At 42.7% G+C, this 26,680-nt stretch overlaps 1 protein-coding gene across 1 annotated transcript in view; it reads left to right on the forward strand.

Annotated features, from left to right (window-relative positions):
* The window catches only part of AFF2 (ALF transcription elongation factor 2), a 574,244-nt gene that overhangs the window by 424,714 nt on the left and 122,850 nt on the right, over positions 1 to 26,680 (forward strand). Inside the window, exon 8 of the mRNA XM_084813687.1 lies at positions 17,853 to 17,904. Within this exon, the coding sequence (XP_084669813.1) occupies positions 17,853 to 17,904 (52 nt within the window). The remainder of the gene's footprint in view (positions 1 to 17,852; positions 17,905 to 26,680) is intronic.

Raw genomic sequence — 26,680 nt, forward strand, 5'->3', positions numbered from 1 at the left:
CCAGATGTATTTGTCTATATTATCTATATAACAAGGAACAGAACAAGATTGAGATTTAAATAGAATGGATTTAGGCTGATTAACCTGGCCTCCATACTGACATGCTTTGTCTGTTAAAGGGCCTTGGCTTGTTTTAGCAGCTTCAAGCTGTGACAACATGAGAGTGGCTGTAGCATGAGAGTGTCCTAATGGCCAGAGTCATCAGAGTCTGAAGTTAGCAGGGCAACTTCTTTTCATCTCAGAGGAGCTGACCCCTGGGATCTTTCTTGGAAAATAGGTCCTGGAGAGATGGAAACCTCGTGATCTCTTTTTGTGACTGAGTCCTCTTCCTGAGCTCCTAACTCTGGAGTCTCCTCAAAGGGCAAAGGGTGAGGATCCTTTGAGGATGAGGATTCAGGGTCCGGTTATATCACACGCACACACACACACATGTGTACACACATCACAGTTTTAAAAATGTTTTAAAAATGAAAACTAAAATGTTTTCAAGCACTACTAATAAAATCCTAAAACTTTCAGCATCCACGTATTATTTATTATTTCATGGATTTTTAATAGATTCAGGATACATTATCCTCATAAACATCTTAACTGGCATGCATGCATAACACTCAGCTTCATGGGGTTTTCTTTAGAGAAAAGCTTTATTTTCTGTTGGGATGTTCCAACTGACCAATTGCTACAAAGGCCACAGTTACTCAGCCCCAGCTGCCTAGGATGGTGGTGGGATCACCAGAAGATCACATAGTGCAACTTTCCAAGACTTTCCTGATCCTGTGAAATCAGGGCCAGGCTAGGTCTTCAGGGCCTGCACAGGCATCTAAGGCAGGGGTGGACAACTTATAGCCCTCCAGATGTTTTGGCCTACAACTCCCATCAGCCCTAGCCATCATTGGCAATGGTGAGGGATGATGGGAGTTGTAGGGCCAAACATCTGGAGGGTGACAAGTTTCCCACCCCTTATCAAAGGTCACAATCTGGCTCTGACTGTTGTTGAAGCACATTGCCAACCTTGGAGCTATCCAAGGTCCTGCAGCCATTGCCCAACATAACTTAACCAGTTCCTGCCCTACAGACGGAATGCCTGCTACTGGCCTAGCAATTCCATGTGGCTTGGTTCTATCCCCTGAGAACTCCATCTTGGTCTGTGTGCTGCTGCTCATACTCACAACAGGGCAGGGTTAAACCAGGGTCATTATATGGAATGCATTATTGGCATGAGGGACCTTGGAGCAAAACTCACATGCTACAAGAGGAGAGAGATTTTGAACAGGGAATTCAAAATGGTTTGGAAACTTTATGGGATGGTGACTCAATACCTTTTTTGTTTGTTGGGAGTGCTGGAGAACATGCTTTGCCTGCTGAAGGTCTTAGATTCAATCTCCAGCATCTTCCAGTAAGGCTGGAAAAGACCCCTATCTGAAACTCTGGAGAGCAACTGCAATACTGTGCAATACTGTGTAGACAGTATTGAACTAGATGAACCAATGATCTTATGTGATATAAGAGGCCTCCTGTGTTCCTATGCTATGAAGTCAGGTTGTAATGGCATGTGACAATTTGGAGACCAAATCAAATCATATATTATGAATCACATGGTAGAGTTAAGCAATATGGAGAAATAGTTCCCCCTTGATGTTTTGGTGCAGGGTAGCTATTACTGGCAATATCCAACCACTAGAATGTGTCTTCCACACAGTTATTTCAAAGAGATTCCCATGAGATGGATCATATTTTTTGTTTCTTTAAATACATATTGTTGTTGTCGTTCAGTCGTGTCCGACTCTTCGTGACCCCATGGACCACAGCACGCCAGGCCTTCCTGTCCTCCGCTCTCTCCCGGAGTGTGCTCAAGTTCATATTCATTGCATTGGTGATGCTATCTAGCCATCTCATCCTCTGCCGTCCCCTTCTCCTTTTGCCTTCAGTCTTTCCCAGCATCAGGGTCTTTTCCAGAGAGTTTTCTCTTCACATTAGGTGGCCAAAATATTTCAGCTTCAGCTTCAGTATCTGTCCTTCCAATGAACAGTCAGGGTTGATTTCCTTTAGGATGGACTGATTTGACCTCCTTGCAGTCCAGGGGACTCGTAAGAGTCTTCTCCAGCACCACAGTTCGAAAGCATCAATTCTTCGGCGCTCAGCCTTCCTTATAGTCCAGCTCTCACAGCCATACATTACTACTGGGAAAAACATAGCTTTGATTAGACGGACCTTTGTCGGCAAGGTGATGTCTCTGCTTCTTACTATGCTGTCTAGGTTTGCCATAGCTTTCCTCCCCAGGAGCAAGTGTCTTTTAATTTCATGGCTACAGTCACCGTCTGCAGTGATCTTGGAGCCCAAGAAAGTAAAATCTGTCACAGCTTCCATTTCTTCCCCTTCTATATGCCAGGAAGTGATGGGGCCAGATGCCATGATCTTCATTTTTTTAATGTTGAGTTTCAAACCAGCTTTTGCACTCTCCTCTTTCACCCTCAACAAGAGGCTCTTGAGATCCTCTTCACTTTCTGCCATTAGGGTGGTATCGTCTGCATATCAGAGGTTGTTGATAATTCTCCCAGCAATCTTAATTCCGACCTGTGATTCATCCAACCCGGTTTTTCTCATGATGTACTCTGCATATAAGTTAAATAAGCAGGGTGACAATATGCAGCCTTGTCATACTCTTTCCCAATTTTGAACCACTCGGTTGTTCCATGTCTGGTTCTTACTGTTGCTTCTTGACCCTCATACAGGTTTCTCAGGAGACAGGTAAGGTGGTCTGGTACTCCCATCACTTGAAGAATTTGCCACATTTTGATGTGATCCACACAATCAAAGGCTTTAGCGTAGTCAATGAAGCAGAAATAGACATTTTTCTGGAATTCTCTTGCTTTCTCCAGGATCCAGCGAATGTTGGCGATTTGATATCTAGTTCCTCTGCCTCTTCAAAACCCAGCTTGTACTTCTGGTAGTTCTCGGTTCGCATACTGCTGAAGCCTAGCTTGTAGGATTTTGAGCATCACCTTGCTGGCATGTGAAATTAGCACAATTATGCGGTAGTTTGAACACTCTTTGGCGTTGCCCTTCTTTGGAATTGGAATGTAAACTGACCTTTTCCAGTCTTGCGGCCATTGTTGAGTTCCAAATTTGCTGGCATATTGAATGCAGCACTTTAACAGCATCATCTTTTAGGATTTTAAATAACTCAGCTGGAATACTGTCATCTCCTCTAGCTTTGTTGTTACTAATGCTTCCTAAGGCCCACTTGACTTCACTCTCGAGGATGTCCGGCTCAAGTTCAGTGACCGCACTATCATGGCTATCAGGGACATTAAGACCTTTCCTGTATAGTTCTTCTGTGTATTCTTGCCACCTCTTCTTAATCTCATCTGCTTCTGTTAGGTCCCTGCCTTCTTTATCCTTTATCATGCCTGTCTTTGCACAAAACATTCCCTTGAGATCTCCAATTTTCTTGAAGAGATCTCTAGTCTTTCCCATTCTGTTGTTTTCCTCAATTTCTTTGCATTGTTCATTTAAGAAGGCCTTCTTGTCTCTCCTTGCTATTCTCTGGAACTCTGCATTCAGTTGGCTATATCTTCCCCTTTCTCCCTTGCTTTTCGCTTCCCTTCTTTCCTCAGCTACTTGTAAAGCCTCATCAGACAGCCACTTGGCTTTCTTGCATTTCTTTTTCTTTGGGATGGATTTCGTTGCTGCCTCCTGAACAATGTTACGGACCTCCGTCCATAGTTCCTCAGGCACTCTGTCTGTCAGGTCTAATCCCTGAAATCTATTCCTCACCTCCACTGTATATTCATAAGGGATATGATTGAGGTCATACCTGAATGGTTTAGTGGTTTTCCCTATGTTCTTCAATTTAAGCCAAAATTTTGCAACAACAAGCTCATGATCTGAGCCACAGTCAGCTCCAGGTCTTTTTTTTACTGACTGTATAGAGTTTCTCCATTTTTGGCTGCAAAGGACATAATCAATCTGATTTCGATATTGACCATTTGGTGATGTCCATGTGTAGAGTCACCTCTTGTGCTGTTGGAAAAGAGTGTTTGCTATGATCAGTGTGTTCTCTTGGCAAAACTCTATTAGCTTTTGTCCTGCTTCATTTTGTACACCAATGCCATGCCTGCCTGTTATCCTGGTGATTTCTTGACTTCCTACTTTAGCATTCCAATCCCCTATGATGAAGAGGACATCTTTTTTTGGTGTTAGTTCTAGAAGGTGTTGTAGGTCTTCATAGAACCAATCAACCTCAGCTTCTTCGGCCTCAGTAGTTGGGGCATAGACTTGAATTAGTGTGATGTTGAATGGTTTGCCTTGGATTCATACTGAGATCATTCTATCATTTTTGAGATTGTACCCCAGTACTGCTTTTCCCACCCTTTTGTTGACTATGAGTGCTACTCCATTTCTTCTAAGGGATTCTTGCCCACAGTAGTAGATATGATGGTCACCTGAATTAAATTCACCCATGCCTGTCCATTTTAGTTTGCTGATTCCCAAGATGTTGATGTTCAATCTTGCCATCTCATGTTTGACCACCTCCAGCTTACCTTGATTCATTGATCTGGCATTCCAGGTCCCTAAACAATATTGTTCTTTACAGCATCAGATTTTCTTTTCACCACCAGACACATCCACAGCTGAGTGTCCTTTCGGCTTTGGCCCAGCCGCTTCACTCTTTCTGGCGCAACTTGGAAATTCCCTCTGCTCTTCCCCAGTAGTATATTGGACACCTTCCGACCTGAGGGGCTCATCTTCCGGCGTCATCTCTTTTAGCCTTGTGATACGTTCCATGGGGTTTTCTTGGCAAGAATACTGGAGTGGTTTGCCATTTCCTTCTCCGGTGGACCACATTTTGTCAGAACTCTCTGCCATGACCGGTCCGTCTTGGGTGGCCCTGCACGGCATAGCTTATGGCTTCACTGAGTTACGCAAGCCCCTTCGCCACAACAAGGCAGTGATCCATGAAGGGGTTAAATACATATATATTTAAATAATGTTCAAAAGTTGGTGAAAACTGGCATTCCCAGATGAATTTTGTGCATTCTGAAATTAGCTATATATGTCCCTCCTTTTGGGATGTGCAGCAGTAAGTGGTGACAATCACAATTAGGTGCCTATCAGCATTCACTGTCTGAAACTCACTGGGATTATTCACTGCAGTATTTCTTAGTTTTCAGACATTCATTAAATTTATCTGGGAACTCCAGCATTCAACCTGTGGATGCTGATATTTACCATATTAACTGGGATTTACTGTAACATCCATTTGCAGTAAAGTCATTCCAAAAGTCATCTTGTGGATAAAGCACAGATCACTGCAATTGATTAACCCTTCTTCTTTTTTTAATTATTTCAATGAAAGGAAGGGAAAAAAAGACACCTGTCAAAGTACAGATGGACGCGTATGTCTGTTATCACTTTCTATAATATTTTTTTAAAAGATCAGGTACAAGTTCAATCCATCCTGTTTCCACGTCAGCTTGCAAACGTTTTTGAAGTCCACATGAAAATGTCTATGCATTTTTGTGTTCACGAAAATTCATAAAGAGTTTTATGCAAGATTTTACCTAATATATGCATTTTTTGCAAGTACTTTCCCCTAAGATGTGCCTTTTTGGTATGCTATTTTCCTTAATATATGTATTGTAGTTTTAAATTTTCCCCCAGTGTATGGATTTTTTTAACAGAGAACTCTATCACAAAATCCAGAGAAGTGTGAAAATTGAAGAATAATGGCACACTGGTTCGCATATTCGTTCAGGAGCAGCTGATGAGTCTGGTTCTTATTAAATCATGAACCTAACTAATTTTGCCCCCCATCCCTGATCAGAAGAGCAGTGGTTTCCATTTGCTTAGTAGCAACATAATATTTGAGTTCCCTGGAAGAGCATTTTACACATGGAGATTAATGGCCATCTAGATAAAGACATTCTCCTGCTAAAAGAATTCATTTTGCTTAATCCTTTTGAAATTAGGAGATGATACGGAGAGATGAGTAATGAAGTGCATACTCTGATTGTGAGTTACCTAATAGATAACCACAGGGGTTACTTCCCTCTCACCAGCTGTAATTACACTAATTACTGATATGGTGCTAAGGCAGATTGAGTGTGACAACACAAAATGGAGTGTTTCTTAGCAACATGAGATCTTCTCTTCCTCCCCCCCCCCCGCACATCAATTTGCTGAGGAAAGAGAAATTTAAAAGACAGTGGATGAGTTTCCTGAGGCTAGAAGGTGTTGGAGCACCCTCCCCAGTCTAGAATATTTCTTGGCTACTTCTTAAAACTTCATTGGAGTCACTTTGCTCAGAATCCATCTTTCAGACTAAAGGCTTTGCTTGCACAAGTCGAGCAAATGGCTTTTCTTCCATGAGTGCCCCTACTTAATAGTTAAAGTCCATTCATAAGAGCAATGGCTAGTCTTAGCCCAGGAGGGGCCTTAGCTGAGTTGTAGAGCACAGGACCTGCATGCACAAGGCCCTGATCTGTTCCAATTAAAAGGATTGGTTAGTTGGTGGTGGGAAATATCCTTCTCTGTCTGTCAGAGTAGGCAATACTGGCACAGGTGGACCAATGTACCACTGGTTAGCAGTGTGTTTCTAGGCCAATTCAAAGAGCTGGTTTTGACCTTCAAAGCCCCTTTTTGGCCTCCTCTGTGGTTATGCTGGCACTGAGGAAGTCTTACTTGTTTGCCATCACTGTGTCTGCACAATGCTGACCAGCAGAGCTATTTCAAATGGTGAGGGACCTCCTTCACTGGCCACATCAGAGAACCCTCGAAAGCTCATGGTAACCAATTTGCATTGCACTGTGCCAATGCAATTACTAACATCTGCATCAACTTCAACTTCAATGCCACATTTTTATCAGTGATGGATGCAGCTAGGACATTCTCTGGTCTTACTGTTATGGATAGCTTTCAACTTGTGCAACCTGAGGACAATCTCCTTGGAGAACTGAAGCTTACCACCTGTTTCCTAGATCCTTGCCCATCCTTGCTTTAAATTTAGACTCCAGAATCTGTAATAACTATTGTCCTGTGTGTCTAGCCTTCTCTTTTTAGCAAGGTTCTGAATTCTTTCAAATCCAGGGATTCCTGGAGGATACTAATTGTCTGTATCAATTCTATTCCAGGTTCAGGCCTAATTTGGGGCCAGAAACAGCCTTGGTTGTCCTGGTTGATGATTTATGCCAGAGAATGGCCAGGAGGAATGCATCCCTATTCATTCTCCTGGACCTTTTAGTGGCTTTTGATACCATTGACCATGGGATCCTTCTGGATCACCCAGCTTGGTTGGATTTGGGGGGCATGGTGTTTTGTTGACTCTGATGCTACCTGGCTAGTCAGTTTCAGAAGATGGTGCTGGGGACTTCTACTTTGCCCTTGGCCTGTGGGGTACTGCAAAGTTCCATCTTGTCCCCCATGGTGTTTAACATCTACATGAAACCACTCGGGGAAGTCATCCAGAGGTTTTGGCTGCAGTGTCACCAATATGCATATGGCAGCCAACTCTGCTTCTAATCCCAGGGAGGCCATGGAGCTCCTGAATGGGTGCTTCGAGGTAGTTTTGTGATGGATGAGGGCAAGCAAGTGGAAGCTTAATCCAGGCAAGATGGAAATGTGTTGGGTGTTCTGATCTTCTGATCTAGATAGAAGATATTAGGCAGGGTTGCACTACATATGAAGGACCAGATTCATAGCATGAGAATCCTCCTGGACCTATCGCTGTCTGTGGGAGCACAGGTGGCAGCAGTAGCTCAGGGTGATTTTTATCAACTTCCATTGGGGTACATCTGCTGTGATGGAAACTAGGGAAAGTGGACCTGGGATCAGTTATGGGATCAACGACGTAGTTGCGCCTAAACTGGACTAGTGTGATGAGCTTGATGTGGGGCTGTTTTTCAAGATGGCTCAACATCTGCTGGTACAGAATGTGGCCACTCAAATCTTTGTTGGGGCTAGACAATCAGATCATATTACACCAATCCTATACCAGCTCCATTTGTCACTGGTGTATTTCTGGGCTCAGTTCAAAACTCTGTCATTCCTTCAAAGCCCTAAATGGTTTGGGTCTAGGCTATTTAAAGGACCACCTACATCTGTATGTACCTGCCCATGTTTTAAGGGATTATTTGGAGGCCTTACTTATTGGCCCGTATTAGGGTTCCCCTTATGACCTGGACCCCTGAGCAACTCCTTAAGGATCTCTTGCCTCCTTAAGAGTCCACCTTCCTTCTTTTGCCTTCCCCTTTCCAATAACATGGCACTTAGGCTGTAGGCATGGGGTGACTGATGCTCTAGACACAGGGTTTAGCCACAACACTTTACTGGTAAATTAAAGCAAGCAAATCACAATAGAGCTGAGTGATACAAAAGGCCTTAAGAGAAAATAAAAGTTGCAAAATGCAAGTTCCTTTACCCTAGCTGTGCTTAGACTTCTCCAGGCTGCTTCTTCCTGCTCCCTCATCAGGAACTGGTCTCCCTGACTCTGTTCCTACTGGCTCCCTCCTCCCTCAAAACCAAAAGTACTGCTTCAAACCTGAAGAAATTGAACTTAACTGGGGAAATGAAACTGAAACTTAACCAGGGAAATGAAACTACTCCTCTCAGGGATACTTCCTCCCAACAAAAAAACTCCAAGCCTCTGTAGGCCTCAGCCCTTCACAGCCCACTACAAAATTAGTAAGACTGGTGAGCACTAGAGATAGGGCCTTGTCTGTGGTGGCCTCTCCCTTAAGGAATCCCCTCCTGAGAGGTATACAGCTGGCCCCATCTGTGGCTGCTTTCAAGAGGGTTTTAAAAACTCATCTGTACTCCCTGGCTTCTAGTGGTATTTGCTACGAATGGGTATTTTAAATTTTCATTTTATTTTAACTGGCTTATTTAAATCTCTTCTTTATATTTAATGTGATTTTATGAGTAAGTTTGTTGAACTGTATTGTGTTTATGCTGCAAGCCACCTTAGGAAGACTACAGTCTTGAAAGGTGGCCAAGGAATAGATAAATTAAATAAATAAAGGCAAACTGCATGGGCAGCCCAGCATGCTGAATCCTGTAAGTGGAATCACATGCACAGGACACCTTTCCACACATGGAACTGATCTCTGTGTACAGATTGTCCTTGCTGGATCAAAGTGCACTGGGCTGGCCTCAAAATGGTAAGATAATTAAAACTGGGGGGAAATAATAACCAAGTGGGGCAAGGGGAGAGGGAGCATTAAGAAAAATGAAAGTGTAATCAAATGCAGTTGCATATGTATATATTCTCCAAATAAGTGATCCTGAATAGAAAGCTAAATTGATGCTTGTAAATTCCTTCTGTTCTCCTGAGATATTTTTTAAAAACTATAACACTTGGAAAATCTCAGAGGAAACGTTTAAAAAATGACTTGCACATTTTGCCCAATGAGTGCCTATCAAATTTCAAGATTTATAGAGGGAATGTTTTAAAACAAAGGCCCCTCTTTCTCCTCCAGATTGCTCTGCCATTTGTTTTGAGTTCCCAAGACCGGGGTTTGCCCTCCCCCACAACCCTATTATGAAATCCCTTAAGGAAATCAATTGTTGGAGGGTTTCCTACACAGAACATGCACACACATACAATCTTATCTGACAAATACTTTTAAAATGTGGCTTTAGCGTGTCTGACATTTTCGTGAAATGCATCTGTGTTCCATTTGCTACCCTTTTCATGATAACTTAAATTGCCGCTCAATGTTGTTTCATAATGCAAGGAAGTATGTTAGTAGTAGTATCTAGAGCTATTGCCCAGTTAAATCAATTTAAGTTAATTAGTCATATCAATTTTAGTTAAATCTGCATAGATTCGCATGTGGCTACAAGCAATTGTTCTAAAGCAAGAAGCATTCTTTCTTTGTTTTTACATGGTGCACGCATGTGTCATAGTAGGTACCATCTTAGAAGAGGCATATCCACTTCCCTCTTACACAGGACAGAGTGCTTCTTTTACGTTGATGCTGGACACCCACAGTTTCTATTAGTATTAAAAGCCACGCTTAAACAAAGATCTACTACCCAATTACTGGGTTCAATTTTTAGTAAGTGGAAAGTATTTTTTTAGGGTGCAATCCTATACTCAGTGACCTGGGAGTAAGCTCCTTTGAGCTCAATATGTCTTACTTCTGTGCAGACGCATATGAGACTGTACTGTGTATTGAATAATCTAACTCAGACTTCCTCAACCTGTTTGTTCCAAACATTTCGGACTTCAATTCCCATCAGCCACAGTCAGGTTGGCCAATAGTCAGGAATGCTGAGAGTTGTAGTCTAAAACATCTGGAGGGCACCAGGTTGGGGAAGGGTGATCTAACTGATTCAATGTTGCAGCTAGGGGTGGATGGAGGAATCTGTCTGTTTCTGGTCCAGGCCAATTTTGCATGTGGTCATTTGTTCCACCCTTTTCTGGGGATTTTTTTTTTTAAATCATAAAAAGTTGCATGATTTTTAATATATTTTTCCATAAAATACACTTTGTTGTGCATTTTATTATTTATGTATTAGGTTTATATCACACCATTTTTTTCCTCTATAAGGAACCCAAGGTGGCATACATAATCCTCCTCTCTATTTTATCCTCACAACAACATCCCTGTGAGGTGGGTTGGGCTGAGAGTCTATGACTGGCCCAAAGTCACCCAATGAGCTTCCATGGCCAAGTGGAACTAGAACCCAGATCTCCCAACTCCCAGTCCAACACTCTAGCCACTACACCACACAGGCTGTCTTTTACCCTACAGTATGCATTTTTGTACACATTCTACCCTAAAATATGCATTTCGGTATGGCTTTTGACTTTGAGCCAGGAACTGTATACATGTGCAGCATTGCACTGACAGCCATGCAGCATCTACAGAGTAAAAGAAGGTGTGGATCCAGTAGATGTCATTGGGTAAAAGAGGCAGCCTGGCTTAATGAATGGTCAGTTGGGCTTGGATCCGGGAGACCTGCATTCATTTCCTACCTCTTCTGTGGGCTTGTAGCGTGGTCTTTGGCAACACTCATATTCTCATCTGTAAAATAGGGGGGCCAGTGACTTGCCTTCCAATAAAGTCTGTAAATTATCATGGCAAGTTGAAAAAATAGTGCAAATTATATAAGCACTGACTGAATGCTTATTGTTATGCATTCTGTGAGAATGACTGGATCAAGTATGTCTGCAAGAGGCCAGGAGAAATGGCAAACTGCTATTTATTACCTACTAGTTAAGAACCCGTGAAGTCTCACAATTGAGTTGCGGTGATATTTTGAGGATGGGGAGGCTCAACCCATGACCTTCCATTACCTTCCTCCTGCCCTTAAATGCCACTCATCACTCCGCTATTTCATTCCCCCTCAACCCTGTCTCAGGACCAAAACAGACATTATTTTAAATGTGTGTCTAGCAACTATGACCTTTTTTTTTTTTTTTTACATTTTACATTTTTACTCTGGAGTAGCCACAGGGGCCCAATCTGGATGAGGGCCCTAGTATGGGGGGCAGGGAGGCTTTTAAGATCCAGATTGGGGGGGAGGGGTACTCTAGAGTAAAAATGAAAAGAATACATAGCTGCTAGACACACATTTAAAGTAATGTCCGTTTGGCCCCCAGCCACACCCACCACAGCCAGTCAGCTCCTAGTATCCTGTCTCTTTGTCATTGCTGTAAGTGAGTAAACTCAGAGTGGGACAAAAAGAATGTTAGGAACGGCCTCTTATATTGACATACTGCCCTCACTCGGAAAGGTGGGAGGGTGTGGGCTAAGAATATGCTGTCAGGTGCAAATGGCTTTGCTCTAATAATGAGATCAAAAATCCTCCTTGAGCTCATGTTTTTCCCTAAAGTGATCTGGTGTATTAGCCATGGATGAAAAGACAAACAAGTACATGTATTTTCAATAATAATGTCAACCGGGTCAGGGAAGAATAGAAAATGAAGTGAATTCCTAATATCCTTGGAGATCGCTTTGTGTGGCAGTCTGTTTTTCTTTTTGATTTAGCCTCACTGCCTGCATTCACTTTTGCTTTACTATATCTACTGATTGTCTTTTATTAAAGGCTGGGCTGATGCCATGACGAAAGCATTGCTTGCAAGACCATTTAGGACAGGGGTGGACAAGCTGCAGCCTTAGTGCCCCATGCATCCCTCAACCTAATTTCAATTCAGACCTCTGACAGGGACAATCTGTCCCTCCCCCAGCAGCCCATTAGACAGGGGGGGGGGAGAGAGAGAGAGAGAGAGAGAGAGAGGATAGCAGAAAGAATGAGAGAAAGAAGGGGTGTGGGAGAAAGAGAAAGAGAGAGAGAGAGAGAGAGAGGGTGGCAGAAAGAATGAGAGGGGGTGGCAGAAAGAATGAAAGAGAGAAAATGGTATGGCAGAAAAAGAGAGGGGGTGGCAGAAAGAATGAAAGAGAGAAATGGTATGGCAGAAAAAGAGAGGGGGTGGCAGAGAGAGAGAGAGAGAGGATGGCAGAAAGAAAGAGAGAGAAATGGTGTGGCAGAAAGAGAAAGACAGAGAGAGAAGGGATGGCAGAAAGAATGAGAGGGGTGACAGAAAGAATGAAAGAGTGAAAAGGGTGTGGCAGAAAGAAAGAGAGAAAGGGGTGGCAGAAAGAATGAAAGAGAGAAAATGGTGTGGCAGAAAGAGAAGGGGTGGCAGAAAGAGAGAGAGAGAAAGGGATGGCAGAAAGAAAGAGAGAATAGGGTGGCCCTGCCCACCTCGGGGTGTGGGCCCACCCTCTGACAGCATGTAGCTACTGACAGAGTACCCCAGAGGGGAAGGGACTACAACTCACTGGTAGAGCACCTGCTTTGCATGCAGAAGGTCCCAGGTTCAGTTCCCAGCATCTGCAGGTAGGACTGGAAAAAAACCCTTCCTGAAACCCTGGAAGGCTGCTGCCAGTCTGTGTTGACACTACTGGGCTACATAGGACCTATAGATGGACTCAGTATCAGGCAGCTTCCTGAGTTCCTATGAAGGTGGCCCTTGACAACAACAAAAAGTTCCCCACCCCTGATTTGGAAAATATTATCCAAAGCTTAACCATGATGTGGTGGCATATCTCTCACTAAGGAGCAACTTATTCAGAACTATCCAGGTATTTTTCACAAGGATTATTGATACAAAGTTCCTTTGGCTCCATGTTTTACAGTTGAAATTTAATGTGTTCTGATTGGCTGAAAATAAGAAGGGAGCAACTCTTTATTGAGTACCATGTGTCCATGTAGACAAGAACTGTCTACTCTCACCAGCAGAAGCACTCCGGTAGATTTCATGCTGAGATCTTTGCCAGATTTGCTGCTATAGCTCCTTGAGCTCAAGATACCAGCAAACAAAATTGGGACTAAGAGTATACATTCATTTTTAAATGGTTAAAAAAATAAAAGTTTGTTCCTCCATTTGTTTTGGGGTTTGGGGTTGGGTTTTTTTTTTCATGTTTTGTTCTGTTTCGTTTTTGCTTTGCCCAGTGTGCCTGTTAATGGGCAGATCTAATGCTCTAGAAAAGTAGTAGAATGTCTGCAGATTTGATGCCATTTGGATGGACAACACCAAAGTTACAGTCAGTGGAAGACAGGGTGGGTCTCTACTGAAATCAACGGAAAAATGAAAGTAAAATGAAAGCATGTGCCATTGAAGCGAAGGTGAAATGAAACAAATGGCACTTTAAAGACGAAAATGAGAGATGAAATGAAATGAAATGAAAGTGTTCCCATGGTGCATCTCAACATGGAAATGCATACATACATACATACATCATATCTTTTGCCTGATAGTGAGACATGGTCTCTCGCTCTAACAGGTTAGACTAATTTCTTACCAAAGGCCACTTAGTGAGACATAAGATTTGAATTCTTAGAAGGGCAATCTTAACTAACACACACACACACACACACACAGAGAGAGAGAGAGAGAGAGAGAGAGAGAGAGTTAATTCACTGGAGGTGTTAAGTTTGGGCAGAGGTACCCTTCCACTGGCCTCCTCCAGTGGAGAGGAGCACCATTGGCAGGGAAGATCCATTCACCCAGCCACCCCATTCAGTCCACAGAAAGCTCCATAGGGTAGAGCACCCACAGTGCTTTTGGATCCACTGGATCCAAAGCCCCAGGAATCCTCTGATGGGCCCAATCCTTAGTCCTCGGCTATGGTAGCATGGAATCACACACACCTTCTGCCTTGAATATGGTAGTGGACCTGCCACTTGTGTAGCATGTAGTTTGACCTTTATATGCTTTAAATTATAAGCAGCAAAAAAAAAAAAAAAAAAAACATTTTCTCTCACCCCTCCCTCATAAACATCTATTATGTCTGATGCCACAAAGCTATAAATCCTGCACATTTAGTTTGCTGGAAATATGCTTCCAACAGTTGTCCTTCTTGCTGATTTGTTTTATTTATTTGTGATCCTTTTTCATTGTCAGTAAACATGTCTTTTGCTTACTGGAGCCATTAGAATTGTGTCTGCAGAGCTTTAAGGGATGGTCTAAGAGCAGCTCTTCATCAGCTACTTTAGATGACTCTGCTTAGTTTAGCCCGTGTACTCAGTTTTATCATCCTTTACTCTTTTTTCTTTGTTCATTCCATTTGTCTGATCTCCAGCTTCCTGTATCCTCTCTGTTTATTTCTACCAGAGTGTGTCAAGTAAGGATGTTTAACATGTAAGAGAATAAAAATAAAATGTTTGCTGAATGAAGAAAGAAAATCCTTCAGGCTCAATTTAAAAAACAACAACAACAACATTTTCTTCCTTAGATCTTTATATTTTTTTAATAACAAAGAACAGATTGCTTAAAGGTTTCCTTTTAACAGGCAGAGGTTTTACATATTGAAAAGAGATGTAAGTTTTAAAGGAAAGATTCAGTATTCTTATGTTGATACATTGTGATGGAACCTGGTAGCTGTTTTTGTAACCATATCTTAAAGGCCCTTTGAGAAGAGTGTACCATGCTGATAAAAATCAAGGGTAAACAGAGGTTCCATGATCTGTTGTCATGAACATCACAGGCAACTAATACTATTGTAAAAACACAGATGGCAGTTAGATAAACAAGTAGCAAGCACCCATTCTTCACCCAAAATCCAAATGGTTAAAGATTAATATTTTCTGAAGGTTTCTTGTTTTAGAAGAAAAAAGATCTCCAATCTCAGTCACACGTTTATGGGTTTACACTTGACAGAGGCATCTGTCATTGATTAAGAGGTTAATGATCAGTAGTTTCAGGTCTAGATATTTTGTAACAGCTGAGCCGCCCGACAACAGAGGTCAGAGAAAGACAGATGATTTACAAACCCGTTAACGTGCTTTCTTGCAGTTTCTAAAAGTAAGCAGAGTGGTTTAAAGTAAAGGAGCTAGAATGTCCATTGTTGTTGTTGTTATTATTATTTTAAATGGCAACATTCAAAAGCAAATGAGGAATGTTTCAGACTGTTCATAGATCTATGGCTGGCCGTAGAGTCACCCTACTTAAATTCATTAACAAACCTGGTTCTTTTTCTTTTGAGTTGAATATTTATATATGGTTTTCTCAACACAGGAAAGCAATTGCCTACCATGTGGTGGTCAGACCTGGCTCCTGTGTGGTGAAACATAGAATGAGGCAAAGAAAGAAATTGAGGGAAGTGAAGGCAGGTCTGTGGACACCCAAAACAGAAACCTTTGTTATTCAGACCAGCAAGAAGGGAGGGATCGTAGCTCAGTGTAGTAGAGCATTTGCTTTGCATGCAAAAGGTCCCAGGTTCCATCCCTGCTGTTTTTAGGTAAGGCTAAGAAGGAATCTTGCCTGCAACCCTGGAGAGCTGCTGCCAGTCAGTGTTGACAATATTGGGCTAGATGGTCCAATGGTCTGACAAAATATAAGGCAGCTTCCTATGTTCCTAAGAAAGTCTGGCTCAGCAGACGTAGCAGTCATGGGATAAAAGGAGAGGCCCTCTTATGGATTAATAATTGGTTAAAGAACAGAAGCAAAGGGAACAACAGAAGCAATGGAGGAAACAGTGAAGGCCCTGAAGGATCTGTGTTGGGACTGGTGCTTTTTAACTAGTTCATAAATGATCTAGAGTTAGGGGTCAGCAGTGAAGTGACCATGTTTTGTGATGACACCAAATTAGGGTGGTTAAAAAGAAGCAGGGGGGGGGGATTGCGAAGAGCCTCAGAAGGTTATCTCCAAACTAGAGAGATGATGGACATTTAAATGACAAATGCAATTCAACATGAGCAAGTGTAAAGTGATGCAGATTGGGACAAAAAGCTTGACATATTTCCTGATGGGATCTGAGCTGACAATGACTGACAAAGAAAGGGATCTGGGGGTTGTGGTGGACAGACCAAAGAAAACATCAACCCAGTCCGTGGCTGCTGTGAAAAGGGCAGATTACTTGGGGACCATTAGGAACAGAATCAAAAATAAAGCTGCTAATGTGACTATCAGCCAAGCCACTCTGATCAATAGATGAAAGGTGGTTTCCTTGGCTGGTATATCGAGACTGTCTGCAGTTCCCTTCTTTGGCCAAAGCTGAGTGATGGTACACAAGCAAAATTCCCACCTGCCATCCCTCAATTCACCAGATCAAGACATGCCGTGGTCAAGCTTCCTGGTGCTCTTGTTTTTTTCTGTCTCTCTGGTCAGGGCTGGTGTCAAAGGTAGGCATGGTCAGGCATCTGCTGAGGGCCCACACCCTAGCATGGGCCCATTGACAAGAACCCCCTAGAGTTGCACCTTCTTTTCACCTTTGCAACTTGCTTCTTCATCTGCCTCTTGCTCTGGCCCAGACAGTTGTAGTGGAGAGAAAGAGGAGCAGTAGATGCCACTGCCTACTTGCTCACTGGCTCTCTATCTGCCAAGCAAGCAAGTGGTAGCAGTGATGAGAAAGAGGATGAACATCTGGTGACAATGGCAGTGAGAAGGTAGACTCACTGAGGGAGGGGGGCCATTGAGGATGTCTTGCCTGAGAGGGCCCTCAAAAACCTGGAGCCAGCTCTGTTTCCAGTTATACAACTTGAATACTCAGTCCTGAGTCATCCATTACTGGAAGGATGTGAGAGCTGCTTCTCCATGGTCCAGTGCCACAACTCCCTAGTAATGCCTGTAGAGAGACATGGTGCTGGCTCCAGGCTTTTGAGGCCCCCAAAGTTTTTGAGAAAGAAGCCTAAATGCCCTCTGGAACACCATGCTTTTGCTGCTTTTAAAGGGAAAGAGCCAGACAAACATCGTTAGGGAGGATGTTCTGAAGTTTTGGTTCCACCACCAAAAAGTCCCTGAATACCTATCATAATTCTTACAATCATGTGATTTTCTTTTGGCTTCTGAAGAAAAATTGAGTGTGTGGGTAGGATCCAAACCATTATCCTTGGATCCAGACCATTACCCTAAATAAAAACCAGCTTTGACAACCACTACTTGAAGTAGTTATCAGGTGATCAGATCCTGTGTTGAGATGATTTAAAAAAGAAAAAGCTCTGCCTTTGATAACTTATGCATGACAGGTGTTTCACAACACTCAACTATCATTTGATAGTTATAACTATCACATGAGGTCAAGGTCATGCAAAACTGCTTACCACTTCCTCTTTTAATATTTAACATTTGACTTGGATATGCATATTAAGCAAGGGCGTCCAAAAGTTATCCCTCCAAAAGAACCAATATATGCAGTAGGATATAAAATGAGAGATTTTAGTAGGATGCTGTAGAATGTACTCACTAGAATTCTCCTCTTAGAGGTCCTAATCCTGGTTTTGTTTGGGATACAGGGAGAACTTAGCCATTCACCCAAGAACTTAACCATTGACCAGAAGTTCTCACAAGGAGTTCATTTTACATAATTTTGCACTCTTTCTTTCTCTTTTTTCCCCCAAAGAATGCTTGAAGATGATCTGAAACTCAGCAGTGATGAAGATGATAATGAGCAGGTAACATTTCTGATATCCAGACATTGTGTTCTCAGCTGCCGAATGTAGCGATGTGGGCTTTTATTATATTTGCAATGCCTTGTCTGTGCCCATCTATTACTTTGGATGTCATTTCCATTATGGTAGCTAACAAGCCACAGCCTAATAAGCTTTGCAATTGCTTTTGCATCGTCCTTCATTCCAGGTGCTCCAAAGCCTATTTTATCCTGATGCAAGTATTCAGAGTTCCTTGGTTCTTCCTAGGGATTTACAAGAATTTCAATCCTGTTCTCAAGCCATGCGAACACATCGTGTTCACAACCCTGATGCGATCATGACATGAGAAGGACTGCATTTCTCAGGAAATGTTGGCAATTTCCTGAAACTGCATTCATGTTCAAAACTGTGTGCTTGTGTAAATGCGCACTTCTGAAAATGAAGATTTGCACATGTCTGCACTTGTGCAATGCCCCCAACACACACACACACACACACAATTAACATTTTCACACTTTAGCCTATGGGGGAAATGCACATTTTTGGTCAAGAAAATGCACATTTTTACAATTAGGGAACATTGTGCACTTTTTAAAATGGAAGAATTTGGAGAAACTCAATGAACTTGAACATTGCATGTTCACCCATTCCTAGTTCTTTCTGCCTTTCCTAATCCCAGACACCTCAGCCTTTCCTAGGTTACAAAAATCTTCCTCCCTTTCTATCTTACCAAAGGAACCACATTGGTTGCCATGTGGAGTCAGTTCCATTTATGGCTTCGGTTGAAAAGGTTGTCCATACTCTGCTCCGTTGATTGTTTCAGAATTCTTTGGACAAGATGGAGAGTGGAGTCTCAGTCAGAGAAACAGCTTGACATATATTGCATGGTTGGTGTGTGCTTTCTATTTGTTGTTGGTTCTTTGGCTCTTCCTTTGGGTGCAAAGGAAGATGGAAAATGAGGAGTTAGATCTGGAATCAATTTTCATTTATGGCTGTGGAGCTGTTATTGATGTTTTGCTCTCAGTTCACTAAAAGATCTAAAGATACAGACCTTGTGTTTCTTTTTCACTATGGGCTGAATAATCAGTATCAAATGCTTTTTTAAAAAAGTAAAGAAAATTCTATTGATGGCTTTCTAAAAGTGTTGTCAAATTGTTTGAAGTTATCTACCAATATGGTCTCATTCCTATGATACATATTTTTTTTAAAAAAAATGCATGCTGGCCAGCCTACGAGGCACAAATTCTTAACAGCAGGTAAACATCTGCTTAATGTTTTATTAAGTACTATCATTAAACTGAGCTTAAGTAATGTCTGCATTTTAAAATGTTACAGTTATCCGGCTGTGTGGAATCTGGGGGAATGTATCACTGAACTGTTTGTGGTGTAGAGACAGCATTTTCATGGCCAAATCACAAAGCTGACCTTCCTGTATATTATTAGAAAACTGTCACTCTGCCCCAGGCTTCAGTTAGGATGCTACTTTTGAGGATACTGTGCACATTCCAGTTCTAGTAATGTGTAACTACTTACAGGCAATGACTTACGGCTCTTGATGGGTATGTATATTCCCATCCACATCCAGACAGTTCAGTGAGGCCCATATGGGTGCATCCATTGTGCATGCGTCTGTATGAAGATCTCTCTCAGTGGGTCAGGGAATATATGTACAGTGGGATCAGTTTTAGTCAGCAAGAAACAGGCAGATACCAGTCTTGGATTATAAGTGCAAAGGAAGTGAGGCAGGTGACTATCAGGAAGAAGGCCTTTTCTGCTGTGGCACCCTGGCTGTGGAATGAACTCCCTAGAGAGGTTCACCTGGCACCTACGTTGTACTCCTTCTGGTGCCAGGTGAAGACCTTTTTATTCCCTCAGTATTTTAGCATTTTAGCTTTCTAGTCTTTTAGCTTTTGTGTTTTAAATCTGTATTTCAAATCTCTGCATTGCTGCTAGGTTTTATTTTGGTTGTACTGTTATACGTGGTTTTAAGCTTTCGTTATATATATATATATATATATATATATATATATATATATATAATTTATATCCTGCCTTTTTTCCTCCTTAAGGAACCCAAGGTGGCGTACATAGTCCTCCTCCTTCATTTTATCCTCAGAACAACAACCCTGTGAGGTGGGTTGGGCTGAGAGTCTGTGACTGGCCCGAAGTCATCCAGTGACATGGCCGAGTGGGGGCTAGAACCCAGATCTCCTGACTCCCAGCCCAACACTCTAGCCACTACACCACACTGGCTCTCATATTGTTTTATGCTGCATTTTGTGGTTTTAATTTTTGTGAACCACCCAGAGAGCTCTGGCGATTGGGCAGTGTGTGTGTGTGTGTGTGTGTGTGTGTATAGTTGGCCATAACTTTATTTGAGATTTCAGGTCCAGCCCTACCATTAGAAACAGAGATTGCCTCAAGTGACAGATGCTAGGGGACAGTGGTTGCAGCCTCCCAGCTGCTCCTCATGAACTCTCCAGCTATTCCCCTCTGTTAGAGGATAGAGCTACGAATGTCATACAACCTGTCCTGGGCTCCCTAAACTAGCCTGTGGCCTCCATTATGGTAGAGGGCATTTTCCCATTGCCAGTGCTGAAGTAAGTTTCAGTCCAGTCACCTGCTGTAGATGGCATTCCAGCATTCAACACAGACAGCAGAATGTCGGGCTGGCCCTGTAGGATTTACAGGCAATAAGGGTGCAATCCTATGCATGTTTAGACAGAAGAAGCCCTACAACTCTCAGCATCCCCCAAGCCAGTTGCAGGACTGTTATATCTATAAAGTTGTGATGATCGTGTACATCAGTTATTAGATATTTACACATCCTTAATGCAATACTCCAAGGAAGGCAAAATCAGGCCCATTGCCAACCAATATGGCCAGCATGGAAACAAAATCCTTCCTGGGCCTGGCTGTTGCCTGGAATTACTCACATAGAAAGATGGCTGGGTTGCATTCCCTGCCTGGCTGAACCGAGGCAAACCCATGTGGGATAATGCCTTATATAGGCCTCTCCCAAACCCTCCAAAATCTCATGAGACCAGGGATTCCTCTCTCAGAGCTCCTCCCTCCCTCCACTCATATAGAAATGACTGGAAGCTCCCAAGTCATTGTGAGACTATTCCCATATCCCATAACACCCAGGCACCGCATGCCCTCCAAACAAGGAAATGGCAGTGATGTCTCCTTCTGCCCCACATCTCTCTCCTTCTCCACAGGCATGGGTTGGGAGTCCTTTCTTTTTAGCTTACTTGTGTACTTTCTTTTTAAAAACCAAATAACTCAAAATCCATTTGAAAGCCTTAATTAGAGTTTAGATAAAGACAGCTCCGCATTTGGGTTCTCTTAAACAGTCTTGTCTAGTCCCAATTCGCTTTAAGCTCAAATGTATCCAAGTGAATTGTAGCAGGATTTAGTATTTTAAGTAGCTATCATTCACTGATTTTCTCCAGCCCCATCTTCTTTGTTCTGCATTCTGCCTAAGTCTAAGAAACAGTCCTCTTTAACCTTTGAAATGTGTGTCCGTAATTTAAAACACATTGCTGGAGTGTTGGGTGTTTGGGACAAAGTAATTTTGATACCACTTACTTGACTCAATTTAGGTACAATTCTATGCATGTTTAGACAGAAAAAGGCCTACAACTCTCAACAATTCCCCAGCCAGCAGGGTTGAAAGGGGGGGGGTACTTTCCTTCTCTCCTTCTCTTCCGCATTTTGCCCAAATGATTAACTTTTACATGTGTGGATCTCAGATCGCCCTATGCTGCAAAGCCACCTCCTACGTAATCCCTGTTCCTGATGTAGCTGTAATATTTTATTTATTGTTTCTTTCTTTGCTGTGTTTGGATTAAACAATTGCATACAGAATGAATTACTTGATCGCTCAGAGGCTCTTGAAGCCTGAGGCTGAGATTCCCCTTCCTTCAACAGATGATGAAAGTGTGGAACATTTATAACTGACAGTCTCTCTGTGTTTTAACTAAGGGATGTCGGAGGAATCCAGGTGGGGCAGGGGGGAGCTCGATGAGCTTTCGTCAGCTTGGCCCCCCAGATTCGGTTCCGTCTTCTACCAGCTGACCTGACTCAGTGTGCAACGAGTTGGGGCAGCTGGTGGAATTTCCTTTTCCTTTTCTTTTTTTTTGCATAAAAAGACATTTGCGCAAATGATGGCCACAAATTGCATAATTTATGCAAATTGTGGTTGTAAATTGCATAATGTGCTCAAATCTCAGCTGCAATTTGCACAAATTCCACCATTTACAGCTGTAATTTGCAGACATCTCTATTTGCACAAATTATGGCTATGGCCAAAAAATGCATAAAATGCCCCCAGAAGCCAGGGAAACCATGCAGCTTGGCTCGCAAAAGCAAAGTGAGTCAGGCATGTTGCAGAAGTCTGGCAATCCCAAATAGGGATGTCAGAGAATTCCTCCATAGACTCCAGTGAGGTCGGATAAGAATCCAGCCTCCCAGGATCCGTAGCAGACCAACCTACCCCCCGCCACCCCATGGAATCCCCCCGGGACAGAGCTTAGCTGGCAGCGGATGCAGCTCCGCCGGCGGCTCCAGCGCTGGCAGAGGATGTGGCAGCGGTGGCTCCTCCGGCTGGTCTCCCGGCCGCTGCCAGGCTGCTGCAGCCGCAAATGGTGGCTGTCATAGCAGCAGCCATTTGCGTGGCTGCTTTAGCGTGATAGGCTAAGTAAATACTTACGTAAATACCATTTGCGGTAAATACCATTTGCGGCTGCAGCAGCCTGGCAGTGGCCGGAATTCCAGCTGCAGCTGGCCCTGGCCGGCGGCTCCGCAGAGCCGCCGCGGAGTGGAGCCAGCCAGGGAAGATTCAGGGGGGGACAGAGCACTTCCCCCACCACCACGGATGGCCCCAGCGGAACCAGGTAAGTGTTTCGTACACCCGTAATCCCAAAGAGGGCTGGATTTCCCGGTGACAGGCATCCCTAGTTTTAACCCTGCTGAAAAGTTTGCTAATTTGGAAGATAGAACCAGTGTTGTTTCACAAAGAAATACAATATCTGTGCCTCTTGCGCTATCCTGCATATCCTCCCATTATTTTAGATAGGCCCTGAAAAAGTTGTTTACCTCCCAGAGGAAACCCCCACATTTCTATTTATTTTGTTATCAGCAGAAAAGCTGAGGAGTCATTTCTCAGTAATACTGAACACACATGTGGAGCAGGTCATCTTGTCAAAGGTATAGAAAAAAAATCAGACAGATTAGGATGAAACGCGCTACAAATGACTTTGATAGATTATTTTAATGTAAACAGTTTACCTGCCTTTGGGTTTCATTGAGGTCATAAGCAGAATGTTGTTTCCATAACAAATAAAAGAACGATTTCTTACAGTATCTTTAAAGCAAAATATGCATGGCTTTGCCCCCTTTAATAGAAAGCCTCTAACTGCATTCAGCCATCAGCAGGGGTTGTGTTGAACTCTCCTGAGAAATTTCACTGGTCTTACCAAAATTCTCCCTGCATCCCTCAAAATTCTTTGGGTGTTTTATCCAAGTAGGGACCAGCATATTTGTCTGGAAATGTGGGTATAGGAAAAATGTGGTGGTACTTCTGGTCACTACTGAAAACAAGGATTATTTTAGAGCAAATCTAAGTTCCTGTGATCTAGATTTGAACAAGTGATAGCCAGAAGGGGGGAAGTTGGCAGAAAAATATATATTTACGGGGAAAGGCCATCTTTAAATATTTTCTTTTTCATCCCCTGTTATGAGAAAAGACTAGAAGGAAAATGGCTAAAATAAATGTGAACTCTCAAAAATACCAGTTAAAGGTGGACTTTTATTTTTATTATTATTATTTTATTATTGCATTTATACCCCGCCTTTTTTCCTCTTGCAAGGAACCCAAGGCGGCTCACATTATCCTCCTCCTCTCCGTTGTATCCTCACAACACAACCCTGTGAGGTGGGTTGGGCTGAGAGTAAGACTGGTTTACTGAGTGAAACAATAAGCTTGTTGCAGCCTTATGATTAATAGTCTGGCAGTTGGCCTATCCCATGCACTTTTGCTCAGAAGAAAGACCCACTGAATTACTTACGATGAAGCACTTGTGCTTAGAATGGTATTCTGAGCCCATGCAAAACTTCTGTTTTACTTTGTACTGGGGTGAAGTAGATACGAAATCTGCTTTAACAGATCTGGGAGAAACATGGGTGTCCGGTATATCAACATCTCATCTCCCAGTGATTCCTTACAATGGATTATAAATATGTAATTGCTTTTTACACTCCTCAACTCCGCATATGAACTCAATAACTGAGCACTGCATGACAATGGCAGCAAGACCTGAAATCTCCCTCTCTCAGCGATGTCACTGCTGTTATCCTTTGCTTTTGCCCTTTCCTCGCTGGAGAGTTATTCATTGATTGAGGGAAGGAGAGAGATGGGGCTGCTATGGATTCCCTGAGGACAGTGATAAAGAAGACCTTCATCTTAAAGGAGAATCTAAGGGCAACAGCTGCAAGTAAAGAGAGGCCAGAAGCAGGTCTTTTCTGATATGTCTCTCACTGAAGCAAAAGGGATTTTAACCCATATGGGGCTCTCCCTCAACACAATCATAATGGAAATACAAACCAGAGCCCATACAGCAAGCAGGAGTGTGAAGATTCCCTCTGGGATGTCGCTTTGTATTTGAAGAGACTTGTTGAAGGCGGCACAGCTGATCTACTTATCTAGAAGGTTTCAGCATCAAACCTCCAGACAATTTCCAACATGGATGCTGCTTTAACTTGGGATGCCCCCCAAAAGCCAAAACCCCAGCAAATAAAAGATCTCAAAATGTCAATCTTTGAAAGCTGAACCAGAGAGCAAAATGGGGACTTGAGACAGCTTAAAGGGGTGCGGCTAATTACCGTACATGCCTGGCCCTTGGGATCTTTACCTGAAAATGAAACAGGATGTGCAAGAACAGTGCATCCCAATTCATCTTCAAGTGATATTCCCTTAACATCTTAAGCCAGATACTGCCATCTTTCCTCAGAAGAGCAATGTGGGGAGATCCCATGGTTCAGTGGCGTGGGTAGGGATGGGTGAACAAGCGATGTTCAAAGTTGCTAGGATTCTCCAGACATTATCTTGCCATTCATCTCATGCCAAATTACTGTCGATGTTTTCAGTCGCTGCTTGCTCTATGCAAATGCGAAAAGTCTGCAAATTTCTCGAATTTGGACAAGCTTCCTAATTTGCACAATGTTCCTCCATAGAATAAAGTGGGGTTGATTCAACCTTTAGGGAATTTTGTGCAAAATCAAGCTGGGAAATTTGCACAAATTGAACATGAGAACGTGTCCAGTGATTTGCGAAGATTTGGGGTGGACATGTGCTTGAGATCACCTTCGGGGCTTCGAACAGGGCATGCTCACATGTTTTGTGAGCAAAAACAAAATTCTCATACATCCCTAGACATGGGTGCTGCTTTGCATGCAGGAAGTCCCACATTTGATCTTTGACATCTCTAGTTAAAAGATCTCATGTAGCAAAGGTAATATGAGAAACTCCTTCTCTGAAACTCTGGAGAACTGTTAGAATAGACAGTCCTGGGCTAGGTGGACCATTAAGCTAACTTAGTATAAAGTCAGTTTTAAATCATGTAATGCAACCCTCTCACCCCCACCCCTCATCTCAGGTCAAAAAGATAAAATTGCCAAGTCAAAGGTAACAAAGGTAAATTACCGAAGTCAAACGGCTAACCATACATTGGTGAATGTCTCAAAGAATGCTGAAAACCTGTGTGAGGCGTTCCTGTTCAGAGCTCGAGCCAGCCATGCCCTTTTCCAGAATACTCCATTACACCACCACTGCCATCATAGCTAAATGGAATGGCCTTGCACATAGAGATGTATGAGAAATTTGTTTCAGTTAATTTTTTATCAGAATTTATGCTGTTCACACCTCCTGGAACCGAACGTGTGCCCAAACACAATCTGTGGTTGAGGTCCATACATTTCTGAGTTTGCCATGTAATTCACAGAACAAAAAAAGTGTTAAAAAATGCATACATTTGAAAAATGCATATGAACAAATGCAAAGTTTTGAAAAACACACCGTAACACACTTTAATCAATGGGACAAAAGGGTACATTTAAAAATGTGCACAATTGATACATACATTTGGAAAACTATGCACGAATTTTTTTGTGCAAAGGGGAAAAAAACAAGGATTGCAACCGGATATGGATCTGAGTCAGAATGAGCTTTGAAGTGGGATTCAGAGAACATTAACAAGCTCGGGTTTTGCTGAATCACATATCACAGCATTGTTCAGAGACCATATATAGTATGCAGTGGACAAACAACAGGAGAAGTCTGTCGTACCTTTCTAGAAGAACAGAGAGACTCCTTGTTGGCAAGAATGCTGGAATAAATGGACCTTGGCCAGATCCAGTAAGGCAATTCTTATATCCTAATTATGAATGGCAAGACAAGTGTTGAATAAATCAGATGATAGCTGCTCAGCCATAGATTCAAAACTTACCCTGTGTTCCCGGTTAAAGCTCCTGGAAGAAAAACATAGGGTTTGTATGAATGCAGAATATATGAGAGATGGTATGCCATCAAGAGAGGAGAGCCATCGGTACGAATGTGGCCTTTTGAGAAACAGCCTTTGCACCACCCTCTGGGTAAGGCTGACCTAAACAGTGACACTCAGGCTCCTGAATGCAAAACTGCCAGCTTTGTGTCATTAGGGGAAGCCTGAGATTCTCCTGGCAGAGCTCCCTGGGAGACAAGACAACACACAGAGCTGGAGGGGCCCATCTTGCAGGAACA

Source organism: Heloderma suspectum, chromosome 9 (assembly GCF_057233095.1).
Source record: "Heloderma suspectum isolate Gila_16-S chromosome 9, 16-S_ref, whole genome shotgun sequence".
NCBI lineage: Eukaryota > Metazoa > Chordata > Lepidosauria > Squamata > Helodermatidae > Heloderma > Heloderma suspectum.